A 23,123-nucleotide genomic window follows, 5' to 3' on the forward strand; every position below is an offset into this window, starting at 1 on the left:
CCGCAGCGTCCCCTCAGCCACCAGGGGCCGCCCTGAAGCGGGCCTCCTCGAGCGTGGGGCGGGGAAAGGGGCGGGGCACAGCGGTACCTGGGCCGCCCTGGAGACGGGGGTGGGCTCTCTGGGGACAGCCTGCGGACCCCCCCAGATCCGCACTGCCAGGCGCCTGGGAGCTCCGGGCTCCGGGCGAAGAGGCTGCACTGTCACATGGGCGGCGGCGACGGGGCCGCATTTAAGCGGCCGGGGTACGGTGCCCGCCTCCAGCGTGTCCTCGGGCTTGGCTCCCGCCAGGCTCCCCGCTCTCTACCAGCTCGGGGCCCCGCTCGCCGCACCGCGCCTCCTGCGCCCGGCCATGCGAGCGCGGGCCCCGCCGCGATGAGCTCGCACATCGCCAAAAGCGAGTCCAAGACGTCGCTGCTGAAGGCGGCAGCAACGAGCGGGGGCAGCCGGGTTCCCCGCCACGGCCCTGCTCGGGAGACAGGGCTGCCTAGCCGCCGGCTGCCCGATACCTGCCCTGGCACGCCGCTGCCGTCCGGGGACCCCAGTTCACGGAGGCCCCTGTGCTGGCCGGCGCCGCGAGAGGAGGGTGCTCGGGGCAGCAGGCGCGGGCTCCCCCAGGCACACTGCAGGCCCCGGGAGGCGCTGCCGGCCGCGGCGCCCCGACCTTCGCCCCGGTCCCCGCTGCCGCTGGCCCGCGGGCGGGATAGGGAGGAACGGGGGCTGTCTCCGGAGCTCGGTGTCCGGTGCTCGCAGCGAGCCCCGGGTCGCGGGGTCTCTGCTCCAGCTGCCGCGTCTGAGGCAGACCCGTTCCTCCACCGGCTGCACCCCATGCTCAGCTCCGCCTTCGGCCAGGTAAGGGCCGCGCCTCCCGTCCGCGCTCGCTGGAGAAGCGCTCGGGACCCTGCCGCGACTGCGCACCCACAACCTTCCTACTGCTGCCCACGGCCCCCAGTCACGCTTTCCTAGTCCTGCTGCAGCTACGCGCCCTTGCCTGCTGTACTCCTCCCCCGGTGCCTGATTCAGCACCCTGTGCGCTGTCCACGCTCCGGGCCTCTTTTGGGTGAGACACCGCCGCGTAGCCTCTCCACCTGCCACAATGGGCCTATTCTGGAAGGGATGACCTCCACATGTCGCCTGGAGATTTGCAGGGGTCAAGGAGGGGAGCTCTGATCAGGTAGCACCAAACCCACTTTTCTGGACTCTGGCCAAGACCACCAGTGAGCGGCTTATGAGAACAGTGGGTCTGGAGCCTTGGGGTCAAGAGTGGGGCACCTCGGGGCGCACAGCCTTGCTAGGGAATGATGCATCCTAACCATTGCCTGTGGTTGCCACAAAGACGGGGAAAGTTAGGAGAACTAAAATATGAGAAGAGTCTGGGTAGGCATGGAGGGGCTGTTGCTCACCCTGGGACTTCGGGATATTTAGGGCGTTATTGCTTCAGGGGGGACGTTAGGATGGTAGGTAGGCAGTGTGAGTCGGAGGGTGGGGAATTATATCCCGAGACTCCTAGTGTGAGCTGGTGTGCATTCTAGGGTCGGAAAGGTGACTAAGGGGTCTCCAGTGGCTCCTGTGGCTTTCTCTAGGCCTTTCTCTCAGGAGTGCCAGGCCACTGGACATCTGCCCTTTACAAAGAGCCTTGTAGCCCTAATCCAGTTTTGGGGTGTGCTGCTGCTGGGGGGCAGAGGCCCGACAGAAAGGAACCTGTGCACTTCTGAGTAGAGCCAGGATGTCCTTTAGTTCTGAACCCATAATTAAATCAAACTCACTGACACAGCGTTAATATGGTTCTGCTGCAGCCAAGGAGGGGTGTAGTGCAGAGGTCTGGTCAGCCAGTTTGCATGGTGTGTAGTGGAAAGTGGGGGGAGGGGGCTGAGTCTTTCTGTAGCGTAAAGAATCTGTTTCAAGCTCCTGGCTTGCTGTGCTAGATCAGAATTCCAAGGAGGCCGTGTGTGTTTTGCCTCAGATCTGCACATTGCTTTCCAAAATACTACTTCGTAGTGGCCAATGCCAGTGGAGGTCTGACATGAAGGCAGCTACACACGGAGTTGAGTCGCACAGGGTTGCTGTGGTGGTGTGACGGGCCACCAGCGCATGGCTTTGTTCTTGCAGGGAGCTCTCATTAGCCGAGTTTGCTGGAAACCGTTCTCCAGTGCAGAGATTTGGATGCAGAGCTGTGAGAGTTAGTGTGGCAACATGGTGAGGGAGAGGTTCGCTGCAGTGGCTGATGTAGTGGTGGGGAGGTGTGGGGTGCAGGGTGTCGGGGCATTGCTCAGGCTTGGGGAGACAGCAGCGAACAGAGAGCTGGGGTGCTGATTGTGTCTCTGGGAGCTTGCATTTCAGCAGTTTGGAGAGTAGATTATGGATCCAGAACTCCACACTTTCTGGTTATTTTGTTTTCCAGTGACTTGACTTCGTTTCTGGAAAAAGAGCTCTTTCCTTCCAGTCTTGCAGAATTTGCCTACGTGGGCCCTTTGTGGGCTCAGAGCATCTCACCTACCTGCTTTTCTTTCTACCTCTACTTTCTCAGTCATTAAATGAAGAATATTCTCCAGCCCAGTGTTCCGAAATGTCACCAGAGTCATCTGAGTCAGGAAGGGCTGGAAGGTCCCATCAAATATTTACTACCTCCTTATGGAGGCTCTTGCCGAGGGAGCAGCAGAGTTTTTCTTTAAAGCGCTGGTACGTGCACAGCTGGGCTTCCCGCTGACGTCGCCGAGGCATCTGCTTGAACAACCTCGGCAATAGCAGCAAAACCTGGCCTGGGACTTTTGTATTAATCTCCTGCGGCAGGGAATAAGTCTTCCTTTCACTTGTTTTTGCTTTGAGATTTCTGTTCTTTGAGACAGGGTCAGGACCAAGAAGAGGGAAATGGGCTTCTGAATACAGAAACTTTCAGATAGGGTCTTCCTAGGCAAAATACCATCCTGGGGAAGCATATTTGTCATGTTTCCCAAGTTCACGTTAAGTGATCATTTAACCTCCTTGAGCCTGTCTCTTAATCTGCACGGTAGGGACGATAATAGTACCTCAACAGGGTTGGGGGAGATTGAGTGGGATAAGGGTGTATGTACGGAGCTCGCCCAGCGTGTGGCTCAGATCAAAGGCTCCATCAGTGTTAGTTATTGCTGTTATTGCTATTGTTAGTTAATGACCAAGGGCCCTGTCAGGTCATTTTTCTTCTATTTGTGGCAGAGTCGGGGAGAGCCAGGGTTCCCGGGGACACTGAAGATACCAAGATAGACTCCAGCATTAGGGGGAAAAGGAATTAGGATTCTTCCAGTGACCTCACAGAGCATCCTTACTGCCTGCAGGGAGACGGTGTGGTTTTAAGGTTAAACCTTTGGAGAGTGTAGGGCTGTAGGTTCCAGTCTCAGCTCTGTCACTGCCTATTGCTGTGACCTTGGGCCTCTTATTTTCTCTTTTGGTCTGTGTTCATCTAGGAACAAGATTGACAAAAACTACCTTGTGGAATTATTACAAAGCTTCTACAAGATTAAGTATGTCGAGTGGCCTGGCTCAGAGTGGGTGTTGGAAAGAGGGCAACCTTCATTAACATTATTATTCTTGTTCATAGAGTAATTGTCTGAATGAGGGCCTGTACTTTGAAAGCTCTCTCTGAGCCAGGTGAGGAAGGCCATTAAAGGAAGGAGTTGAATGACAAAGGACTTTTTCTAGTACCCTCTTTTGTGGCTAGTTATGGACATGTCACCCAGCTGCCTAGAGAGATGTGGTGTCAGAAATTAACTCAGAATAAGCCTGATAGAACAGTGTTCCTGTTCCATACCCTAAGTTTGGGAAGAAGCACCCCGTGTAGAGGAGACAAATGCGAATAAAGCCCACATCCTCCTCCTCCTCCTCCTTCTTTCTTCCTCTTTTTTAGCTATAGACACGTTTCTTTTAACTTGAGTAGGTTACTCCAGTTCCTAAACTGCTTTGCACATAGTAGGATCACTGTGATCCTCTGTCCTAGTGAGTGAATCAGTGAATGAATGGTTGATGTCCCACCTCTGGACTGCTGCGGTTTCTTAGCTCCTATAGTATAGATGTGGGAGAGAGACACTGATGGTTTGGGTCCTAACAGATTTAGTTGCCCCAGGCCCGTGTTTCCAGGATGAGGGCTGTGCATAGCAGTCACTTCAGCCAGCCCAAATCTCTCTCTATTGCTCTCAGAGAGGGCTGGAAGCCCCCACTGCCTTTTCTCTGGGGCCTGGGAAAGGAGACAGAGAAGGTCAGTTTATGGTAAACATCAGTCATAGAGAGTCCCCCAGGGTGTCTGCATTTGCCTCTAGCTGTTTTGGGGAAGCAACAAGGGTACTTGAGACATTTGTCTAGAGCCCACTTAACAGTTGACAAAGTATCTTCTCATTTTCTTATCTTCACAGCAACCTGTGAAGGTTAGCATTATCTTCCTCCATTTTAGAGAGCACAGAGAGACTCAAGAGAGGGGAAATGGCTGGTGCAAAGGTCACACAGGACCACGAAGTGGTCTGCCCATCAAGGAACCACCTGCTTGTGCCACACCTACTGGTTTGGTGGGAAGTCTCTGAAGTGTGTTTTGTCTTTGTCAAAAGCGACTGCAAAGTACCTCTCAAGTTATGACCCAGCTTTTTCTGAATGTCTTAACTCTGGGCTGCCATCCAAGTTCAAATGCTGGTGATTGAACTGACCAGGGCCAGTGAAGGGCAGCCTCCCTCCTAATCAGGAATAATCAGCAACGGGTTTATCCTTCTTATCCCTCTGATCCCATTATTCCATTCCAGAACTCAAAGTGTGGCTTCCAGGGGCCCAGGCGCTGCAGCCACAGTGAGTAGGGGTGGGAAGGTAGGGCTGCTCCTTGTGCTTTGCTCCTTTGAGAAGCTCCCACCGGTCAGCCCTGTGGAAACTTTCCTAGTAAAGGTCAAGCCATCTGCCCCTCCCAGATGGCCAGTTACCCCTGTCACTCAGGATCAGCATTTTCCCACCTGCTGAGCCCAAAACTAACTTAAGCAAGCTCCAGGTTTGAATCCCTTGCTGCCCTTAAGCCTCAGCATCAATCATCTTCCCTCAGGAATGATGGGGTTTCTTCAAAGTATGTGACTTTATTTATTAACAAATTAAGATCAGGAATTTATTATTCTAATCGTGTTTTCAGGTGACAAAGGAGGGCACAAGGAATACCTTACTTTGCAAAGCCTCTACTTAGCAGTGCTTTTCTGTCTGTAGCTGTGGTCTTCACCACAATCCTCCAGGATGCAGAGGTCAGATATTAGCTCCATGTTGTGATTAAGGAAACTGGGATTCAGAGAAATTGACTCATTTATACAGGCTGTGTGGTTAGAAAATGGTAAACTGGATGTGGGCATTTACCCCACATCCAGCCCTTGGGACTCCATATTTTACATTCTCATAATGTCATGTTAGCATTTACTGAGTGTCTGCTAAGTGCCAGGCGTCATGTTGAGGGGTGTGATTTATACTCTTATTCAATTTTCCACACTCTCCATCACAAGCAAAACCTCTGACCTGCCTTCAAATACCTACATCTAAAGTGAGCAACATTTTAAAGAGTGTGCCAAGGCAAAGTGCGTGACTTCTCCACAGGAGAGGGTTCTCCTGCCTCTAGGTTTCCAAGGACAAGCCATTTCACAAGGTCAACAGCAGGTGCTGTGCTGTGGGATGGCCTGCAGGGGGCAGGAGTCACCAGGTCCGTGTGGGTACCCTGCTGAGTGAATGGAGGCCCCACCTGGTCCTCTAAGACCAATGCTGGGCAGGGGAAGGGACACCTTCCAGGTTCCTGGCACTGTGCCAAGCCTTTGCATGTGTTAACTCATTATCTCCTCAGATAAGCCCTATGAGGGAAGGGTTATTAGAGTATCCATTTTTTAAAATATATTTTATTTATTTTTTAGAGAGAGGGAAAGGGAAGGAGAAAGAGTGGGAGAGAAACATCAATGTGTGGTTGCCTCCTGTGTATCCCTTACTGGGGACCTGGCCCGCAACCCAGGCATGTGCCTTGAGTGGGAATCAAACCGGCAACCCTTTGCTTCACAGGCCCACGATCAATCCACTGAGCTACACCAGCCAGGAGAGTACCCATTTTATCAATAAAGAAACCCAGGCTCAGAAAGATGAATAGGCCCTGGCTGGTGTGGCTCAGTGGATTGAGTGCCAGCCTGCAAACCAAAGGGTTTCTTGTTCGATTCCCACTCAAGGCACATGCCTGGGTTGGGGGCCAGGCCACCAGCAGGGGGCGTGCAAGAGACAACCACATATTGATGTTTCTTTCTCTTTCCCTTCCCCTTTCTCTGAAAATCAGTATAGTCTTTTAAAAAAGAGAGAAAGAGAAGGAGGAACAGGTCTTCAAGGTCGCACAGTAGCTGCTAGGCAGCAGGGCAAGATTTGAACCCAGGTCTGACTCTGCGTTGCAGGCTCTTGGGCTGTGGCAGCAGTTCTCAGCACTGGCTGCAGGTAAGGCTTACCTGTAGCAGTTGGCATCCCCAGTGTCTGGATCCCACCTGTGTGCCTAACAAATCAGAATCTCTGGGGAAGCTGCCTGGTGAGCCTGGGCTACAGCTGGCGTTGGGCAGTCTGCGTTGCACTGTGCCTACCATTCGTGTAGTCAGCGAGAACCGGGTTCCTCCCTAGAACCTGGCCCACTTCCCCTGAGAGGTCTCTCGTGAGCCCTAGCGTTTCTTTCTTCTTCTTTTACAGGTTTTTTTGCCTTTTTAGTTGAATTTATGAGGGTGACATTTGTTAATAAAATTATATAGGTTTTAGGGGTACAATTCTATAATAGATCATCTGTGAGCTTTTCAAAAGAGCCTGCAGATGGCCAGTTTTCTAGCTTTGGGCTACAAGTCTTTCCTGATCTTCCTGAATTAGGTCACATTCTTAGAGTTTTTGTGTTTCCCCTTTATAGTGTTTACCCGGTATGTAATTAAATGTGTTCCTAGCTCTCTAATATCCCTTGCCCACCTGCGAGAATGTAAGCTCCTTAAAACCAGTGACCGTGTTTGTCTTGTTCCCACGTGTCCAGAGCCAGGCACAGTGCCTGGCACATAAATACGGGATATAATGATACTTCTTTCTTCCATTCGAATAATTACTTATAGAGTACCTGCTATGTGCCATGCACTTTGCCATGTACGCTTTACAAGCAAGAGAGGGGAAACCCCATTTTCTAGGCAAGGAAAGTTAAGATCTGGAATGTGAGAAGTCAGAAGCTAGCAGAGACAGAACTTGACCCAGGCTTGCAGATCCTTCCCATTCATTTGAGTCCATTGCTCTTCATGACACTGACCCTTGACCCGAAGCCCCCTCAGAGATGCTGCTTCATGCTCTGTTTCCAAGGAGCAGGACTTTGAAGAAGGCTCTTAAGTTGGCTGCTTGCTCTTCCAACTCCTCAGTGTCTTCACCCCTTTTCTTCCCTTTAGGGGAAAACCACCTCCCAGGCTCCTCCCTCTGTCCTTAGGGACTGCCCCTCCTTCTCCACATCCCCTCCCAAGGTTTGGCCCAAACCAGGCGGCAGAATAACTAGCTCGACTAAACCATTCTGACGCTGACGACCTGACGAGGACGTCCTCAGCAGCAGCACTGTCTTCAGGAGTTAAGGGGGGGGGGACGGGACGGGGACACCACTGTCTTCCCTAGCAACCTGGGAGCAAGCCTGCAGTGCCTTCTGGGCAGCGCCTCCTCTCTTCTGCCCTAAGGGGAGTTCTGACTAGCCGCCCAAAACTGGATGCAAAGTCCCTGGGAGAGGAGCCCTGGGGACTGAAAGCTCTTTCAGTGGCCCCCATAAGGGTTGTTGCAACTGGGGCTGGGAAGAATTCAGCTTGCCAACCTATCTCTGGTGCCCCCTGCTGGGAAAAGCTGGGTGCAGGGAAACAGGGGCACTTCTGTCCTGGGTCGTCTGGCTGGGGCTGTGGATCTCCAGTGTGACATCTGAGGCTCAAGATGAACTGACATCAAAGCTGGAACCTGGAGGAACGAGGAAGAGCCAGTCACCTAAAAAGTTCGTCGTGGGACCTTGAAGACCGTTTTGCAAAGGGAGACCTCTCTGCCCTTCACCCTGGAGGAAGCTGGTGAAAGACCCTTGCTCAGGATGGAGCTGAAGATTAGGAGCAGGTTCAGAGCCCTCACCCATGCCCTCTGCCACTGTGCTCGGTGAAGAGAGCAGTGTTTCTGCTAACTGCTGTTGGCTCAGCTGTGCTTCCAGTCCCTGGAGCCTCATCCCATTTCACCGACAAGGCAAGTGTGAAAAATGGAGCGTGATGGAGACGTCACAAGCTCTCCCAGGCCTGCTCTCACTCCAGCTGCGATTGCCAGGGGGCAGTTTGGATGTGCTTGTCCCTGTGTGCTTACGTCTCTATGTGTGTGTGTGTGTGTGTGTGCTTGCGCGCGCCTGCGCCTGTGTGTGAATGCATATATGAGGCTGGGAGCTGGGAGGCGCTCTGGCTTTGGGGGCCCAAACTGGCCTGATTCCCCTCCTGGGTCTGCTGGCCTAATTCCCAGCTGCAGCTGCCATTCTGGACACCCCCCCCCAAACCCACCGAAGGCAATTTCTCCGCAGATTTGTCAGCTGGGAGAGGAGGGGCTGAGGGAGGGGGAATGGGCCAGAGAGGACTGAACGCTAATCTGGTGGAGATGATCCAGCCGCCCTCTCCCAGCTCCACCGCCCTCTGCCATCAGCTCTCTGGGCTATGCATTTTCTGTCCTCTGCATGTTCCCCTCCTGCCTTCATCTCCTTAAGAAAGTGCCCAGAAAGTTAAACGCACACACACAAACACACACACAATCCACCAAAAAAAAAAAAAAAAAAAACCCAGGAGCAGGCAGACGAGTGAGGGAGCACGCGCGCTGAAGAGGACTCAGATCAGTCCTGGAGGAAGAGCGGCGCAGGCAGAGGGAGGCTGGGGTTGGCAGTGACCAGGACTAAGGTCTCTCAGCCCCCAGGAGCTTCCTTCATGGACCCGGGGATCCTGAGAGGGGCTGCCTCTGCTTAGCATGGGCAACTGCGTCAAGTCTCCTCTGAGAAGTCTCTCAAGGAAGGTATGTTTCTGGATTCCCGTGGCTGGGGGTGGGAGATCCAGAGGGTGGGCAAGGTGGGGCGGGCATCTGAGGCTTGCCAACCTTCCTGCAGGTTCTGTCTAGAGCTGCTTCCCTGTTGTAACCTCGGGCTTACCTCCTACCCCGCTTCTCTGTGTCCCAGGCTCTGAGCTGAAGATGGGACGTGGAGCCGCATGGGGGCTGTTTGGGAATTTGCACCAAGTGTAGGGAAGAACCAGGTGGCTCCTGGGATGTCAAATGGAAAGTGTGGGTCCTGAGGGTGTCAGAGTGGACAGGCCCCTGAAGCCGGCAGGACCAGAGGAGGGTTGAGCTGAGCTTTGGCCTCGCTGCTCTCCAGGCTCCTCGATAGCAGGGCCTGGGGCCTATTCGCCTCCTGCGGGGGTCTCCGACCCTCTCTGGTGGGTCTCCAAGCCCTCAGAGTTGTGGGTTTTAGGTAGATCTTGTCGCCACTGAAAGGAACCAAGCAGAGTATCCCCTGTTACCCTCGATGATTCTTGAGTCAGGTCAGAGACGCTCAGGTAGGACCAGACTGGTTCAGGGAGCAGAATTGTTTCCATTGAGAAATAGGACTTGGACCAAAGGCGTCTGTCTGTGCAGCACTTCCTGTGGTGGATTTAGTGCTGAATACCAGGATGATACCTTCTTGCAAGAATTCCTTCCAGAAAGCGAACGATCATCTCTAGCACATCTTTCATGCAAATCTGGGCTGGCATCTATAGGGTTTTGCTTCAAGCGGACTCTGCCCGCGTTTCTGTCCTGTGTAGTCAGGTCATCGAAGAAACCCCTCGTTTCACTTAACGGAAGAGGGAATGAGGGGGATGCTTCCCTGCCGTGCTTTTGTTTTCCAGACAACGAACTTAACTGCTGCTCAGGTGAAGTGACTTACACAAGGTCTCAGGTTAGCTAATGACACCTCCGCCCCCAGCCCCAGCCTACCTCCTTGGGCAGTTTGACAGCCTCTAGTTTGGGACATTACAGGCTATTCTGCTGCTCATCCTCTTCCTCATTGAGCTAAGCTGCTCACATCAGATTTCCTTTTATCTTTGCTGTTCCTTGGATCCTTCTGAGGATTAGCTGTTTCTTCTGTGCAGCCTCCTCCCATCATCTGTCATCTTTTGCACCAGGAGCGGCCTCCACATTGTTGCAGAGAAATAGAAATTGATCTGAATTAGTTTAGAGGACCACAGAGTGGCTTTTCCCCTGGTTCTGCCCAGAGCTTGAAGAGGTGAATTTAAGAACAAGAATTATCCGCTGGTCCCGCCCCACCCATCTTCCCTTACACAGCAGAGGGCTTAGGAATCAGACTTCTGAGGTTTCCTCTTTCCAGCTGTGTGACCTTGGGCAAGTTACTTGACCTCTCTGGGCCTCAGTTTTTTTAATCCATCAAGGGGAAATACTGATACCCACCTGGTCAGGTGATTGTGAGAACTGAATAAAGTGTTGTGCACACTGCCTGGATTATAGACTCAATGAATGTTAGCTAGTAGCATTATCATCATAGTCAAAATTTTCCACTCAGTGTTCTGAGAAGGTGGGTGGGGGAAAAAAAGGAAAATGGAGCAAGGTTAAAGGTTGCAATAAAACTTACTGTATCAATTTCATGTTTTTAATAAAAGTAACAATTGCTTTTTCATGAATATTTACAATACATCCAACCTCTGTTATCTCATTTTCTTTTTTCCACCAAATAGTTCTCTTGGCTATTTTAGAGAGAGGAGCTGGACTCTGAGATAAAAACTTCCCTAAGGTCACCCAGCCAACTGGACACCAGGCTGGGACCTAACCCCGGCCTGTGTGAATCCAGAGCTGGCATTTCATTTTTTTTTTTTTGCCTCTCCCTTCTTCTTGGTGTCAGAAATGTTATTCATAGACTCTGCAGTCCGACCTTATGCGTCATCTGGTCCGATTCCCACTGACAGCAGCACCCCCTCTCCCACCTCACTGAACGCGCACTCATTCAGCTTCTCCTTGAGCGCTTTCGGTGAGAAGGAGCTCGGGCCTGTCTGACCTTGGCCAGTGTCTGCGGCTAGAAAGCCATTAGGTCATGAGGCCTTCTGGGCCCTCCTGTTCCCATGCCACACTCAGGAGACGTCCGCTCCATGCCAGGGGATGTGGTCCGCCCATGGGTCACCCCCTGCTGGGCTTCCCACTGGTTACGGGGAACTGGTAATGGGGAGAGGCGGCCTGCTCCAGGCTGTCAGGTGCCGTCACTGGCCAGGGAATAACAGCAGCTTCCGGGGCAACTTGGTGCCAGGCAGGATTATGATCCAGAAGCGCCGTGGAAGTTCCCCAGCCACCACAGGTTCATTCTCCGTGGGAGCAAGTTGTTCTCCAGCCTTCTCATGTCTTTCCTGACTGGCAAACATTCCCCCACTTCCTCTGGAGCCAGAAGTAAATGCCTTCTGGCACCCAGCGTCTCTCAAGTTACATCACTGTTACTATCATCATCATCGTCCTTGTCCTTGTCATTGTCATCGCCATGGCAACCCCATGTATTCTGCTTTTACCATGTTCTAGGCACCAGCTCATTCATTTCTCACGAGAGTCCCATGCGTCGCCATGCATATCCCCATTGCATACAGAAGGAAACTAGAGCACAGACAGGTGAAGTGACCTGCCCAAGGTCACAAAGCAAGCAAGTGGCAGAGCTGGAATTGTCCCTAAGACTGAGTCCAAAGCGAGTGTACAAAACTTCCTCTCAGAACTCTGTACTGCCTGCCACTGCCTCCTGCCTGGGTTGTGCTCATTCTGAGCCAAGTGTCCATGTGAGGCAGCTGGAACTAAATGGCTGCCTCTCTCCAAACATCTCCTGAGGTTGTATCCTGGGACTAAGCCACCACGTGTGGTCCCAGGCTTCCTTAGAGCCCGCCTCCAGTCGGGAAGGTCCCTCTGGCTCTGGCCTCACTCTGGCTATGTCCTGGAAGCCTGTGTGAGTGTGGCGGAGGCTCTGAACCCCCTTTGACTTCAAATCAGAATGGCCATTGGTCTTTCTGGCATCCCTTAAATTCTGAGGTTACCTAAGGCTCATCCTTACTGCACTCACTGAACTTGGGCCTTGGACTGGGGTTCTTCACCTTGAATCTTGAGTTGCTACTTCCCCTTTGTGAAACCAGAATACTGTTTCTCCCTCTCTAGGCCTGGAAGGGGCTTAGGAAGGCTAAGGGGAGTCTAGTCTGTAGCCAGCCCCGCAGTGTGGGACTTCCCACAGTGTGGGGAGAGGACACATGAGAGGGCAAGGTTACAGGCAGGTTACTCTGCTGCTCAGCTGGGGCGGGCAGGCTGCCCCTAGGTTAAGATCTTCTCGTGGGTTTGACCTTCTTTGAGCTAGAGGAGCCCGGCAGGAAGAAGAGCCACAGCAAGAAGAAAGGGTGGGGTAGGCAGCTCTGGATTCTTGGGGGTCCCGGGCGTCCTGCGGAGACTGGGGTGGAATAGAATGTTGTGTCTGGATGCTGCTCTTGTCCTGAGGGGGATGGTCTGTGGGCAGTGCTGACTTTTTATAGCTGCATGGGAACCGTCAGGGAGGAGGATGGGTTGGCCCAGGCCTGGGAGCACAGCTATATTCGGTAAGCAGAGAGGGCCCGTGCCTCAGCCTCCAGAGGTCAGCAGGCTGCACCAGGCAGGGAGCCAGGGAAGCAGGAGGGGGAAGGGAGACTTGCTGGTGAAAGAGCATCTAGTCTCGAGGCCACAAACTGGGTGGGATCCGACCCACAGATGTGCTTTGTGTTGGTCTGATGCTTTGGGCTGGAGCTACGTAGTGCTGCCCCTTCAGAGGGCACGCACACGCAGCCTCCATTTAGCCCATCTCCCACCTCTCACACCACCCGCTTCGTTCACGGTAGCTATGGCCCTGTGCCTGCAGCCCCCAATCCAGCAGACCAGCTGAGGCTGCCCTCTGCTCAGACTGTCCTCACTGCCTTCCAGTGGGGGTCCAGCAGGGGTCCAGTGGGGGTAGGGCCAGGAGACAGTTTGGGAACTTAGCCCCAGGGTTTGCACCGGGGCATCGGGACAGTGCTGGAAGTGGACATTACTCCATTTATCTCTCAGTGAAAACTTCCCATTGGTTGGAACAGAAGCCTCCTGCTGCCTGCCTTTCTGAGCCTCTGCATGCACATGAGTGTGATTCTCTGCACATGTGTGTGTCATGTTTGTGTGTGTGTGCATGCACCCGAGCCACCTGGTGGGTACCACACCCAGCTCTCCCTGGAACATCTGTTTCAGCCAAGGACCAGAGACCATCTGTTGGACCAATTTGACGCCTGCTCTCGAGCATCCTGAGGGCTCTCTGACCCTTGCTGTTGGACTCTCAAGGGTCTGCTCTTGAGGACACCTCCTCTAGAACCAAGAGCCCAGCTGGGGCCAGGCGGGCCCTGTTCGTTGGGCAGGGAGGTGATGCCTGCCTCTCTTTTGTGTTTGCTTGGTGCTGGCTGAAGATGCGCCAGGAGGAGATGACCAGCTACAGGGCGGTACAGACGAGTGAGGAGGGGCTGGCGGCTGATGGTGAGCTTCCGGGACCGCTCCTGATGCTGGCCCAGAACTGCGCCGTCATGCACAACCTGCTGGGCCCTGCCTGCATTTTCCTGCGCAAGGGCTTCGCTGAGAACAGGCAGCCTGTACGTAAGTTGGCCCCAGCGGAGCCATGCTTGGCTTGGCTTCATGGGGCGTGAGGAGGTGCTGGGAAGACGAGGGGCTCTGTACACAGAAGCGTGTGTCCCCCAGCAGACACGCCTCAGACCCTAACCTGTGAACCTGACCCCTAAAGGTTCCCACTCGTGGCTGCAAGCACTGGTGAGTCCGCCTCCATCAGCAAGAAGTAACGACAGCAGCTAACATTGCTTTGGATTTTTCTTGAGCACTTAACCATGTGCCAGGCACTGTGGTGAGAGCTTTGGTGCATTTTCTTGTTTAAGACTCAGAGCAGCTCTAAGAGGTAGGTACTATTATCCCATTTTACATATGAGGACACTGAAAGGGAGGAGTAATCTGCCCAAGGTAATAGCTTGTGGGCCATGGAAGTAGGACTCAGACTCGGGGAGTCTGAGTCAGGGCCTCCTGTGCTCGGAACAGCAGTACTGGGTGCACAGCACTGTCCAGTAGAACTTTCTGCTGTTCTGGAAACATCCTGTAGCCTGCGCTGTCCAGTAGAGTAGCCACTAGCCACATGTAGCTACTGAGCACTTGACATATGACTGGTGTAACTGAGGAATTGAATTATTAATTCTGTTTAATTCCCATTCAAATTTAAATAGCCACATGTGGCTATTATATTGGCCAACCTCCTTCAGGTGTCTGAACAGCCACAGGGAGGAGGGGGACAATGATGGTGTTACAGATACAGATGTTTGTAGGTTCCACTTACTGAGTGCCACACGCTAGACACTTCACATGTCTCGTTCCATGGTGCTCACAGAGGCTTTGGAGATGGGTCCTGGTGTTGCCATCTCTCACAGATACAGAGCTGGTGGCTCATGGGAGTGGCCGCCCATAGCCAGGAAGCAGCAGATCTGAGCCTTGCACTCGAGTCAGTCTGACTCTAGAGGCCACGCTCTTCTCCCCAGCCACTTAGGTTGGGGAGAAAGGAGTGTTTGGTGCTCATTTCCACCTGACTTCCCCCCACATTGCTCATGGGCCCCCTGCCACGTGGATGGGCATCTCGTTCCACTCGAGAGCACAGTACACGAATCCCCGCCTCTCTTCACAGAGGAGGGTGTGACACAAGTACCAGCCATCAGGACCAACCAGACCACAGGTCCACTGCAGAGGGACACCTGGCTTTCCTGCCCCTGACTCCGTCTGTACTGGATGTGCAGGGGAGGGTGCAGGGGAGGCTGCAGGGCGGGGGGTCAGCAGCACCCCATTTCTCCAGTTCTGCAGAGCTGGGCCCTGGAGAAGTGGGGAGCTGCTTGAGCCTGAGCCTGCAGGCTGCAGTGGGAGGACTGTTACGTCTGAGCAACGTGTTCCAGCGAGCACTCCCTGCGCCTGCACAGGCACATCTGGGGCTCGCTCCCTTGTACTTCCTGGGGGATGGGCCTTGCGGAAAACATCTTTTTTGGTTACTCAAGATCCAAGTCTGGCTTAGACCCGCTACAGCGGGGGGAAGAGGTGGGATTAGGTAGGGGGTGGAGTGACAACCTGTGCACTGTGCACAGTGACAGGCTTGTTAGTAGCAGTCTGTATGGTTATCTGACAGTCACACACCTTCCGTGAAGCCTGCCCTCAGCCATTGAAGCCTCCTGCGGGACCCGGCGGCTCGCAGGCTGCTCATTCCAAGCACACGTGCACAGTGAACGCCACCTTGCCTCTTAGAGCCTCTTCTGAGCACTGGGTCCTGTGCGCCTGTTTATCCCACAGGACATTGCCTCGGAGCCCCTTTCTAGAAGGTGCTCAGATTTTCCAGGGCTGGGGTCCCTTTCTCAGAGGCCGATGTGGAGTGGGTCGGCAGCAGCTGTTTCTACCCACCCGGACCCTTTCAGCTAGAACAGCCTGTGTGCACAGCTGAGATACCTCATGCTCACAGTGGCACACTTGCATGTCTGTACTTACGACAGGTGTGCTCATACCTGGCGTGCACTTCCTCGGGGCAGGCACACCTGCCCCATGTTCTCCCTGCCCAAAGTCAGGGAGTCGTGTCATTCAGGGAAGAGGAGCCCTGCGGGCCAATTTGGGGGCTTACTAAGCAGGTCCAGCTGGGCAGCCGCGTCTGTTTTGTGCCAATCTGTGTCCCTCCTGGGCAGGCCCGGCAGCACTGGCCCCTCACCAGCTGCAGCTGCCCCCCACCGCGTCCTGTGGGCCTGCTCTTTAGAGACTTCTCTGCCATCTGTTGTGATGCTGAGAACCAGGGTTTCCTTGATTCCCCAAGGAGACTTGGGCACTGCTTGAAGCTTTACTTGTGTGCTTTGGACCCTGGTGGCAGCCAGAGGCACTGGCAGCCCCCAGGGTCCTACGCTGCGTCCTCCGACAGGGCAAAGTGTGGGCTGGGGGTAAAATCAGAGAAGGTAGAGCAGTGCCCAGGAAGCAGGGTACAGACCTAATCCCGCCTCCACAGCCTCGGGGCCTCCTCCTCTTCCTCTCTCGGCCTGCCTGTTTAGTCCCTGCTTTCTCTGCCCTCCAGCCCCTCTCTTCTCCATTACCTTGCAGGCCTCCTTTGTGTTGTGACTTCCCGCAGACCCTGTTTCATTTCCAGGTTTTTGCCTCTGGACCAGCTCTGTCCTCTGACGTATTCTAGTGTCTGAAATAAGGGGCTGGGTGCAGCGTTTCTGTGCCCAGGCTTGATGGGGCTCTTGGGCCTCTGGGCATCTTCCATGACTATGGAAGACGTGAGGGTGCACATTTTCTCCTCAGAGACATGGTCCAGGCGTGCCTCCGCTGCGGCCCTGACGCCTCCACCCAGTGCCTGCTGCCACTTACTTGCATGGCCCTCAGGCTGGGCATTTTGTGACTCTGGGCCCCTCGCAGCTGCTAACAGGACATGTTCTTTTGTTTCAGGACAGATCACTGCGGCCAGAGGAAATCGAAGGTAAGACCTGGCCCTTAAAAGGGTTACTCAGCCATCCCAGAAGCTGAGGGAAGGGAAGATGGGTGGGAGGAGAGGCAGAGACACCTTGGCCTGCAGGGACAGGGCCTGTCAGAGCCAGGCATCCTCAGGGACCAGGGGTCAGAGGGGTGCACCGTCAGGGGCAGCTCCAAGCCAGTGGGCCCTGTGGCTGTCTTTGCCCCCAGAGGCTCTGCAGGTCCCACCCCCAACCACATCCACCTTCGTTTCCTTCCCCAGAGCTCCGAGAGGCCTTCAGAGAATTTGACAAGGACAAGGACGGCTACATCAACTGCCGGGACCTGGGCAACTGCATGCGCACCATGGGCTACATGCCCACCGAGATGGAGCTCATCGAGCTGTCCCAGCAGATCAACATGAACCGTGAGTCCGTCCACGGGCACCTCCTTCCCTGGCCCCACCGCCCGAGCTGCTCTTTGACAAAGCACCTGCCCACGGTCACGTCTCCGTCTCATGCGGCCTTTGGTTAAACCTTGGACCTAGCCCTGGGCAGGTCAAAGAGGGGTTGGTGTTGCCCTCCACCACCTGCTTAGAGGCATGGAATGGTTAGACGGATGGCCTCTTTTCTCTGTCCCCAGTGGGTGGCCATGTGGATTTTGATGACTTTGTGGAGCTAATGGGACCAAAACTCCTGGCGGAGACGGCCGATATGATTGGAGTAAAAGAACTGCGAGACGCCTTCCGAGAGGTCAGGCGGGGTGTGGGTGGGTTGTTAGAATCCTAGCCCCATGGTGGCAACTTGAAAAGGAACCTGAATGCAGGGTCCCAGACCAGGGAAGGGGCTTGGACAGAGAAAGTTCTCTGGGGGAGAGGAGAGATGGTGACTCTGGAGAAGGAGCTCACCCTGGGGATCTGCTTCTGATGGCTTCTGGGGTGTAGCTGCCACTCCCTCCTCCCTGCCCTCTAGTTTGACACCAACGGTGATGGGGAGATCAGCACCAGTGAGTTGCGAGAGGCCATGAGGAAACTCCTCGGTCATCAGGTGGGACACCGAGACATAGAGGAAATTATCCGAGATGTGGACCTTAATGGGGATGGCCGAGTGGACTTTGAAGGTAGGTGGGGCTTGCAAGTTGGCAAGGAAGTGGCTATCCGTGGAGCTCTGCACCGTATGTCCATCCTCCACCCTTCTGTCCTGCCAGCCCTCCATCCATGCACACTGCTCTGCCTCTTGTCTCTGGACCCCACCCTTGGGTGGGGGACCCCACCACCCATCCATCCATCCGTGTCTCTCCATCCGTCCATCCATCTGTTCATCCATCCATCCATTCATTCATCTCTAAACAATTATTCATAGACCCATTTACTCATGCACTGATCTATCCACCCATGCATCCACTCATTCTTTTTCTGTTTTTAGATTTTATTTATTTATTTTTACAGAGAGAGGAAGGGGGTGGAGAGGGAAAAAACATCAGTGTGTGGTTGCCTCTCACATGCCCCCTATGGGAGACCTGGCTTACAACCCAGGCATGTGCCCTGACTGGGAATTGAACCAGTGACCCTTTGGTTTGAAGGCTGGTGCTCGATCCACTGAGCTACACCAGCCAGGGCCACTCCATTCTTCTATCACTCACCCATGAATTCATCTACGTACCTATCTACTGTGTACACCTCTCTATGCATCTGTGCATCTCCATTTGTTCATACATTTATATGTGTGTATATATATATATACACACACACACACACATACATACACACATATATATCTACCTATATTTCTACCCATACTTCATTGATCTGTTCATCTATCTGTATAGTCATTTTCCCATCACTGTCCATCTACGCATCCACCCATCTGTCTCTATCCATCGGTCTGTCCATGTCCCTCCATGGAAGGTATTTTTCTGAATGCCACATACCTCACACTGGCACTTACCTGTATTTTCGGACTATAAGATGCACCTTCCCACCACCCAAATTTTGGAGGAATAATGGTTGTTAATGCTGCTGGTTAGTTCTGTTTACATTTACATTGATGAAATATTATGTTATTTATGTTATTAAATATTTTACCACATTTTTTGCTTCAAAAGTTTTTTTCCTATTTTCCTCCTCTAAAACAGAGGTGCGTCTTATGGTCTGAAAAACACGGTAGGTGAGCCCCTGAGATCTGACCACAGCTCACGTCCCACCTGCAGCTCCTGCCGTTTTGTCACTCCCACTGCTCCTTACAGCTGAACCAAGGCCCTTGTGGTCTGTGAACCTGCTAGGCTTCTGTTGGAACACAGTGTTCTTTTTATCAGGGTGCCTTTTATTCCATTGTTCATATGGGCTAAATTCTGTTCACCCTTCAGTTCCGTTCATCTTTCAAGGTCCTGCAGTGGGACATGTCCCCCAGCCCTTCTTCCCGGGCTCCCCAGATTGAACTTCCTCCTTCCTGGGCCTCACAGCACATCAGGGTCACCTTGTCTTCACACTGTCCCCTACCTGCTACTTGCAGTTGTCCCTCTACTTGACTCAGAACTTTTTCATACGAGGAACCTTGTTTTCTTTCTCTCTGCATCTCCCTTGTAACTCAGTACCTGGCACACCGCTAGTGCTCCATGAAAGGGTTTTTTTGAGGAATCAATAATGATCCTAATAGTTACCCTTTATTGTACACTTACCATGTACCAGTCACTTTACATATTTTACCTCATTTAACCCTCACAAGGACTCTCTAGATTGCACTGTTATTGCCTCATGCGATGAGGAAGCCGAGGCTCAGAGAAGCAATGTCACTTGCCCAAGACTGTTTAACTAGCAGGAAGCAGAGCTGTGTCATCCACCCAGGTCGGGAATCTTACCGGCTGTGCACGTCCCGCTGTGTGCAGCACTGGACACCGTTTGCGGCGCTGCGAGCTGCATGGAGAAGGTGCAGTAAAGCACTGACTGTTCTCCAGACACTGGGTGCTAATCAGAGAGGCTGGATAAGCACGAGCCCGACCAGAACACACAGGTTGGGAGGCCCTTTATGGGGAGTAGTTGTTCTTTAAGGTTGAGTACAGTGTGGCTGGAGGGAGAGAAGGCTTTGCTGCCTCCAGATTGAACATCTCAGGATGTCCTTTGTCAGGTGAGTGCCCCTCACAGGTGGCTGCCCGTCCCTGAGGGCCCAGCACCCCCATTTACTCCTCCTGCATGTGTCGTGCACCTCTGTGCGCTGAGACCTGATCCCTGCCTTGGGGAGCCTAGGACCAGCAAGGAAACAGAAGCCAGCAGTACAGCCTGTGCTGTTGTGGGGAAGTGTAGTGGGCTGTGGTGTGCAGAGGGGGCACCTGTCCCAATCTGGAGGAGGGATTAGGGAAGGCTTTCTGGAGGAGCTTATGAATAAATGGGGCGCTAAGAAATGAGTAGGAGCTACCAGGTGAAAAAGAAGGAAGAAATATTTATCCAAGTGAAACCTGCACGTGGATGTTTTTATAGCAGCTTTATTCATAATTGCCAAAACCTGGCAGTAACCCAGGTGTCCTTCAGTAGATGAAAGGATAAATAAACTGGTCCATTTGACAATGGAACGTTATTCAGAGCTGAGAAGAAATGAGCTATCAAGCCATGAGAAGACATGGAGGAAACTTGAATTCATACTACAAAGTGAAAGGAGCCTGTCGGGAAAGGCTACACACTGTGTGATTCCAACTACAGGACGATCTGGAGAAGGGATCACTACGGAGACAGTAACGGACCAGGGCTTGAGGGGGCTGTGCAGGGAGGGGGGGATGAGTAGGCAGAGCACAGAGGGTCTTCAGGGCAGCGAAACCGCTCTGGGTGAGACAGTGATGGTGGGTACGTGTCATTCATTACATACATTTGTTCAGATCCGTAGAACAGACCCCACCAAGGCTGACCCCTCATGTAAACTGGACTTGGAGTGGTGGTGACGTGCCAGTGTCATTCATCGATTGTAACGATTGTCGATGGTGGGGCAGGAGGTGCCTGTGTGGAAGTAGGGCGTGTACTTTGTGCTTGATTTTGTTGTGAACCTAAAACTGCTCTAAAGGAGAAAGTCTAGTCTGAAAAAAGAAGGGCAAGGGGATGGGCTGCAAGGAAGCTGTGGGGTGAGAGGAGTGGGAGTGAGCCCGTGGCCCTGACGGCGCTGCAAGGGAGAGCGCGTAGTTGGGGTGAGTGGGGAGAGAGGGGGCCAGAGGTGTCATCTGGGGCTGGAAGGGAGAGGGTCTCAAGGTCATGTCAGGATAAGGACACTATCTGTGGGCATCCACGATAATGTGGATGGGGGTCAGGTTTGAGAAGGGGGTCAGATATGCCTCTTAGAAAGCTCGAGCCGGCTGCTGTGTAGAAGGTGGATTGGAGGGGCCACCTGGATGTGGGGGGCGATGGAGTGGGGACCTGAGGAGGTTTGGAGGCAGCGCCCTGAGCAGGCCCTGACCACTGCTTTCTCCCCGCTCTCCTGTGCCCTCCCAGAGTTTGTCCGGATGATGTCCCGCTGAGGCCGGAAGGGCCCCTCCAGGACTGCCAAGCTCCCACAGGCAGGGGGAAGAGGAGCCGGAGCTCGCCTCACCCCGCTGTAGCTGCCGAGAGTCCAAGACGTACTGGCGGACGGGGCCTGCCTGCACCCCCGGGGAGGTGCCCACCCCGGACCCCCACCCCTCTGCACTGTGAAAGACTCGCAATTCCTGCAACTGGAAAGGGGGGCGCCCGCCGACAAAGAGGCCACAGTGCCAAGCCCGCAGAGGTCGTGCAAGGCGCCAAGTGCTGTGCACCCAGCCACCGCTGCTGGCTGGGTGGGCCAGGGAGCCCGCCAGCAGACCCCACAACAGCATGTCTGCCCTGGGCAGAGCCTCCTGCTGCCCTCCTAGCTCTGTGCCCATCCCAGCTCGCCGCAGCCCTCTTATCTCAGAACCAATAAAAATATTCCAAGAGCAAGACAGCTGTGGGGTCTCTGTTTTTTGGACCTGGTTGGGTGACGTGTTTCTTGGGTACCAGTTGCATGCCCAGAACTGGCTGAACATTCGTGCTTTCAACATGCGCTCACTGAGTACCCCTAGATACCCCAGCCACCTCCTCACTGACCTCTGAAGCCAGAACCTAGTACCTTTTCCTGAAGGGAAGACTTGAGGTAGTAGTGATTTACCCGGTGCTCAGCTGGCACAAATAAAGTCAGGTTCTACAGTAAGGCCTCAATGTTTAAGTGAAATGACATAAAATGAAACCAGTTTTATCGGAGACTGTTCGACACAAACAAGAGCTAAATTCCCAAGCATCTCATTATTCCAGGACCTGCTGCATAAGAAAAAGAATGGGCTTTGGGTAAGCATGTAGCAGGCTCTGCCCCACTTCCTGTCTTACTGGCACTTTCATATTGGTCAGGGAAACAGACATGGAATAATCACATTGTTATATGGCTACAAAATGTGATGCTACCATTAAGGAAAAAGGGACCTTCGATGGGGTGTACTGGGGAGGACCGGCCTTCTCTGGGGAGATCTCGGAGGCCCTCCTGAGGAGGTAAGGACAAGGTTTTTGCCCTGGAGGACACCCAAGTGTGTGTGAGGGGACGGATGTAGAGACAGCTGCCGTCCTCTCCTCCGGGCAAGAAGCAGAACTGTAGGGTGGCAAGGCTCTGGGTTTATTTGCTGTGTGTCTTTGGGCCAGTCACGTCCCCTCTCTGAACCTCGGTTTCCTCCAATGTAATGTGGGGATAATAAAGGCTAATGAAGTTCACAGTAAGTGCTCTCAGGGCGTTGTGTTGCACACCTCTAGGGGCCGCTGTTGACATAACTGCAGTGGGATTTTGCCATGTGGCACGATTATTTCACAGCCAATTACAATCATTGTAATTAATTCAGCTAAGTGAAGGGTTGAAGGAGTCCGAAGGAGCAGTCTGTGGGTGGAGGGTGCCCAGAATCTTTGACAGGCATGGGGCATAATCAGCAGGGCTGTGGGACGGAGCCAGGTGTTCCAAGCCAGTGGTTCTCAAATTCTAGTGCATGTAAGAATCTCCTGGAGGATTTGTGAAGCCGCAGATCTGGGGCCTACTCTGGTGATTCTGATGCAGTGTTTGGGGTGGGGTCCATGACTCTGCATCTCTAACAAGCTCCCAGGGGATGCTGACGCTGCCCAGCCTGTGGACCACAATTTGAGTAACAGAGCTATAAATTCCAGACACGTGGGAGGCAGGTGTGCTTCCAGGCAGCCGAGGGGGAGGGGTGCAGAAGACTAAAGCCTGGAAGTGGGAGGTGAGTGGACTATCCCGTGCCCGTGTGTTGTGGCCCAGGGACGGACGATCCTTGTTCTTAGACCTGGCAGGAAGTGTGGGAAAGACTGTGGGCCCTGCCAGAGGCCTGTGTAATCCCCATGTTCCTGAAGGCAGGAGGGCCGAGGGCTCCACATTCACTCAACTAATCCAATTCTGAGGCTAAGCCCTTGGCCCCGTGCCCCCTGGCAGCCTGCAGCCCTGCTGCTCCCGTGCCCACTCAGCTGGGCTCAGAGGCCCCAGATCTCCACTGTTTCAGAAAAGCAGTGTTTTCGCAGGGCCGGAGGAGCAACCTGTGGCAAAGGGCTTCTGTGGGGGTATCAGTTAGCTGATGGG

The 23,123-nt window shown here is 53.6% G+C and overlaps 1 protein-coding gene across 4 annotated transcripts; it reads left to right on the forward strand.

Moving 5' to 3' along the window:
* Positions 1-204: 204 nt before the first annotated feature.
* Positions 205-21,461, forward strand: CABP1 (calcium binding protein 1). 4 transcript variants are annotated; one of them, XM_037052262.1, is made up of 7 exons: positions 205-849; positions 13,473-13,652; positions 16,525-16,555; positions 16,811-16,954; positions 17,170-17,279; positions 17,499-17,646; positions 20,996-21,461. In XM_037052262.1, exons 1-7 carry the CDS (start codon positions 205-207, stop codon positions 21,019-21,021), a joined length of 1,284 nt encoding a protein of 427 aa, XP_036908157.1. In that variant the 3' UTR covers positions 21,022-21,461. The 4 variants fall into 4 exon arrangements, with proteins under 4 accessions (XP_036908157.1, XP_036908158.1, XP_036908159.1 ...); XM_037052264.1 differs by lacking the exon at positions 205-849 and adding an exon at positions 8,560-9,024 and having other exon boundaries at positions 20,996-21,021; XM_037052263.1 differs by lacking the exon at positions 13,473-13,652 and having other exon boundaries at positions 20,996-21,021.
* Positions 21,462-23,123: the final 1,662 nt, after the last annotated feature.

Source organism: Sturnira hondurensis, unplaced genomic scaffold (genome assembly GCF_014824575.4).
Source record: "Sturnira hondurensis isolate 20B ecotype Veracruz unplaced genomic scaffold, ASM1482457v3 Scaffold0007406, whole genome shotgun sequence".
Taxonomy (NCBI): domain Eukaryota; kingdom Metazoa; phylum Chordata; class Mammalia; order Chiroptera; family Phyllostomidae; genus Sturnira; species Sturnira hondurensis.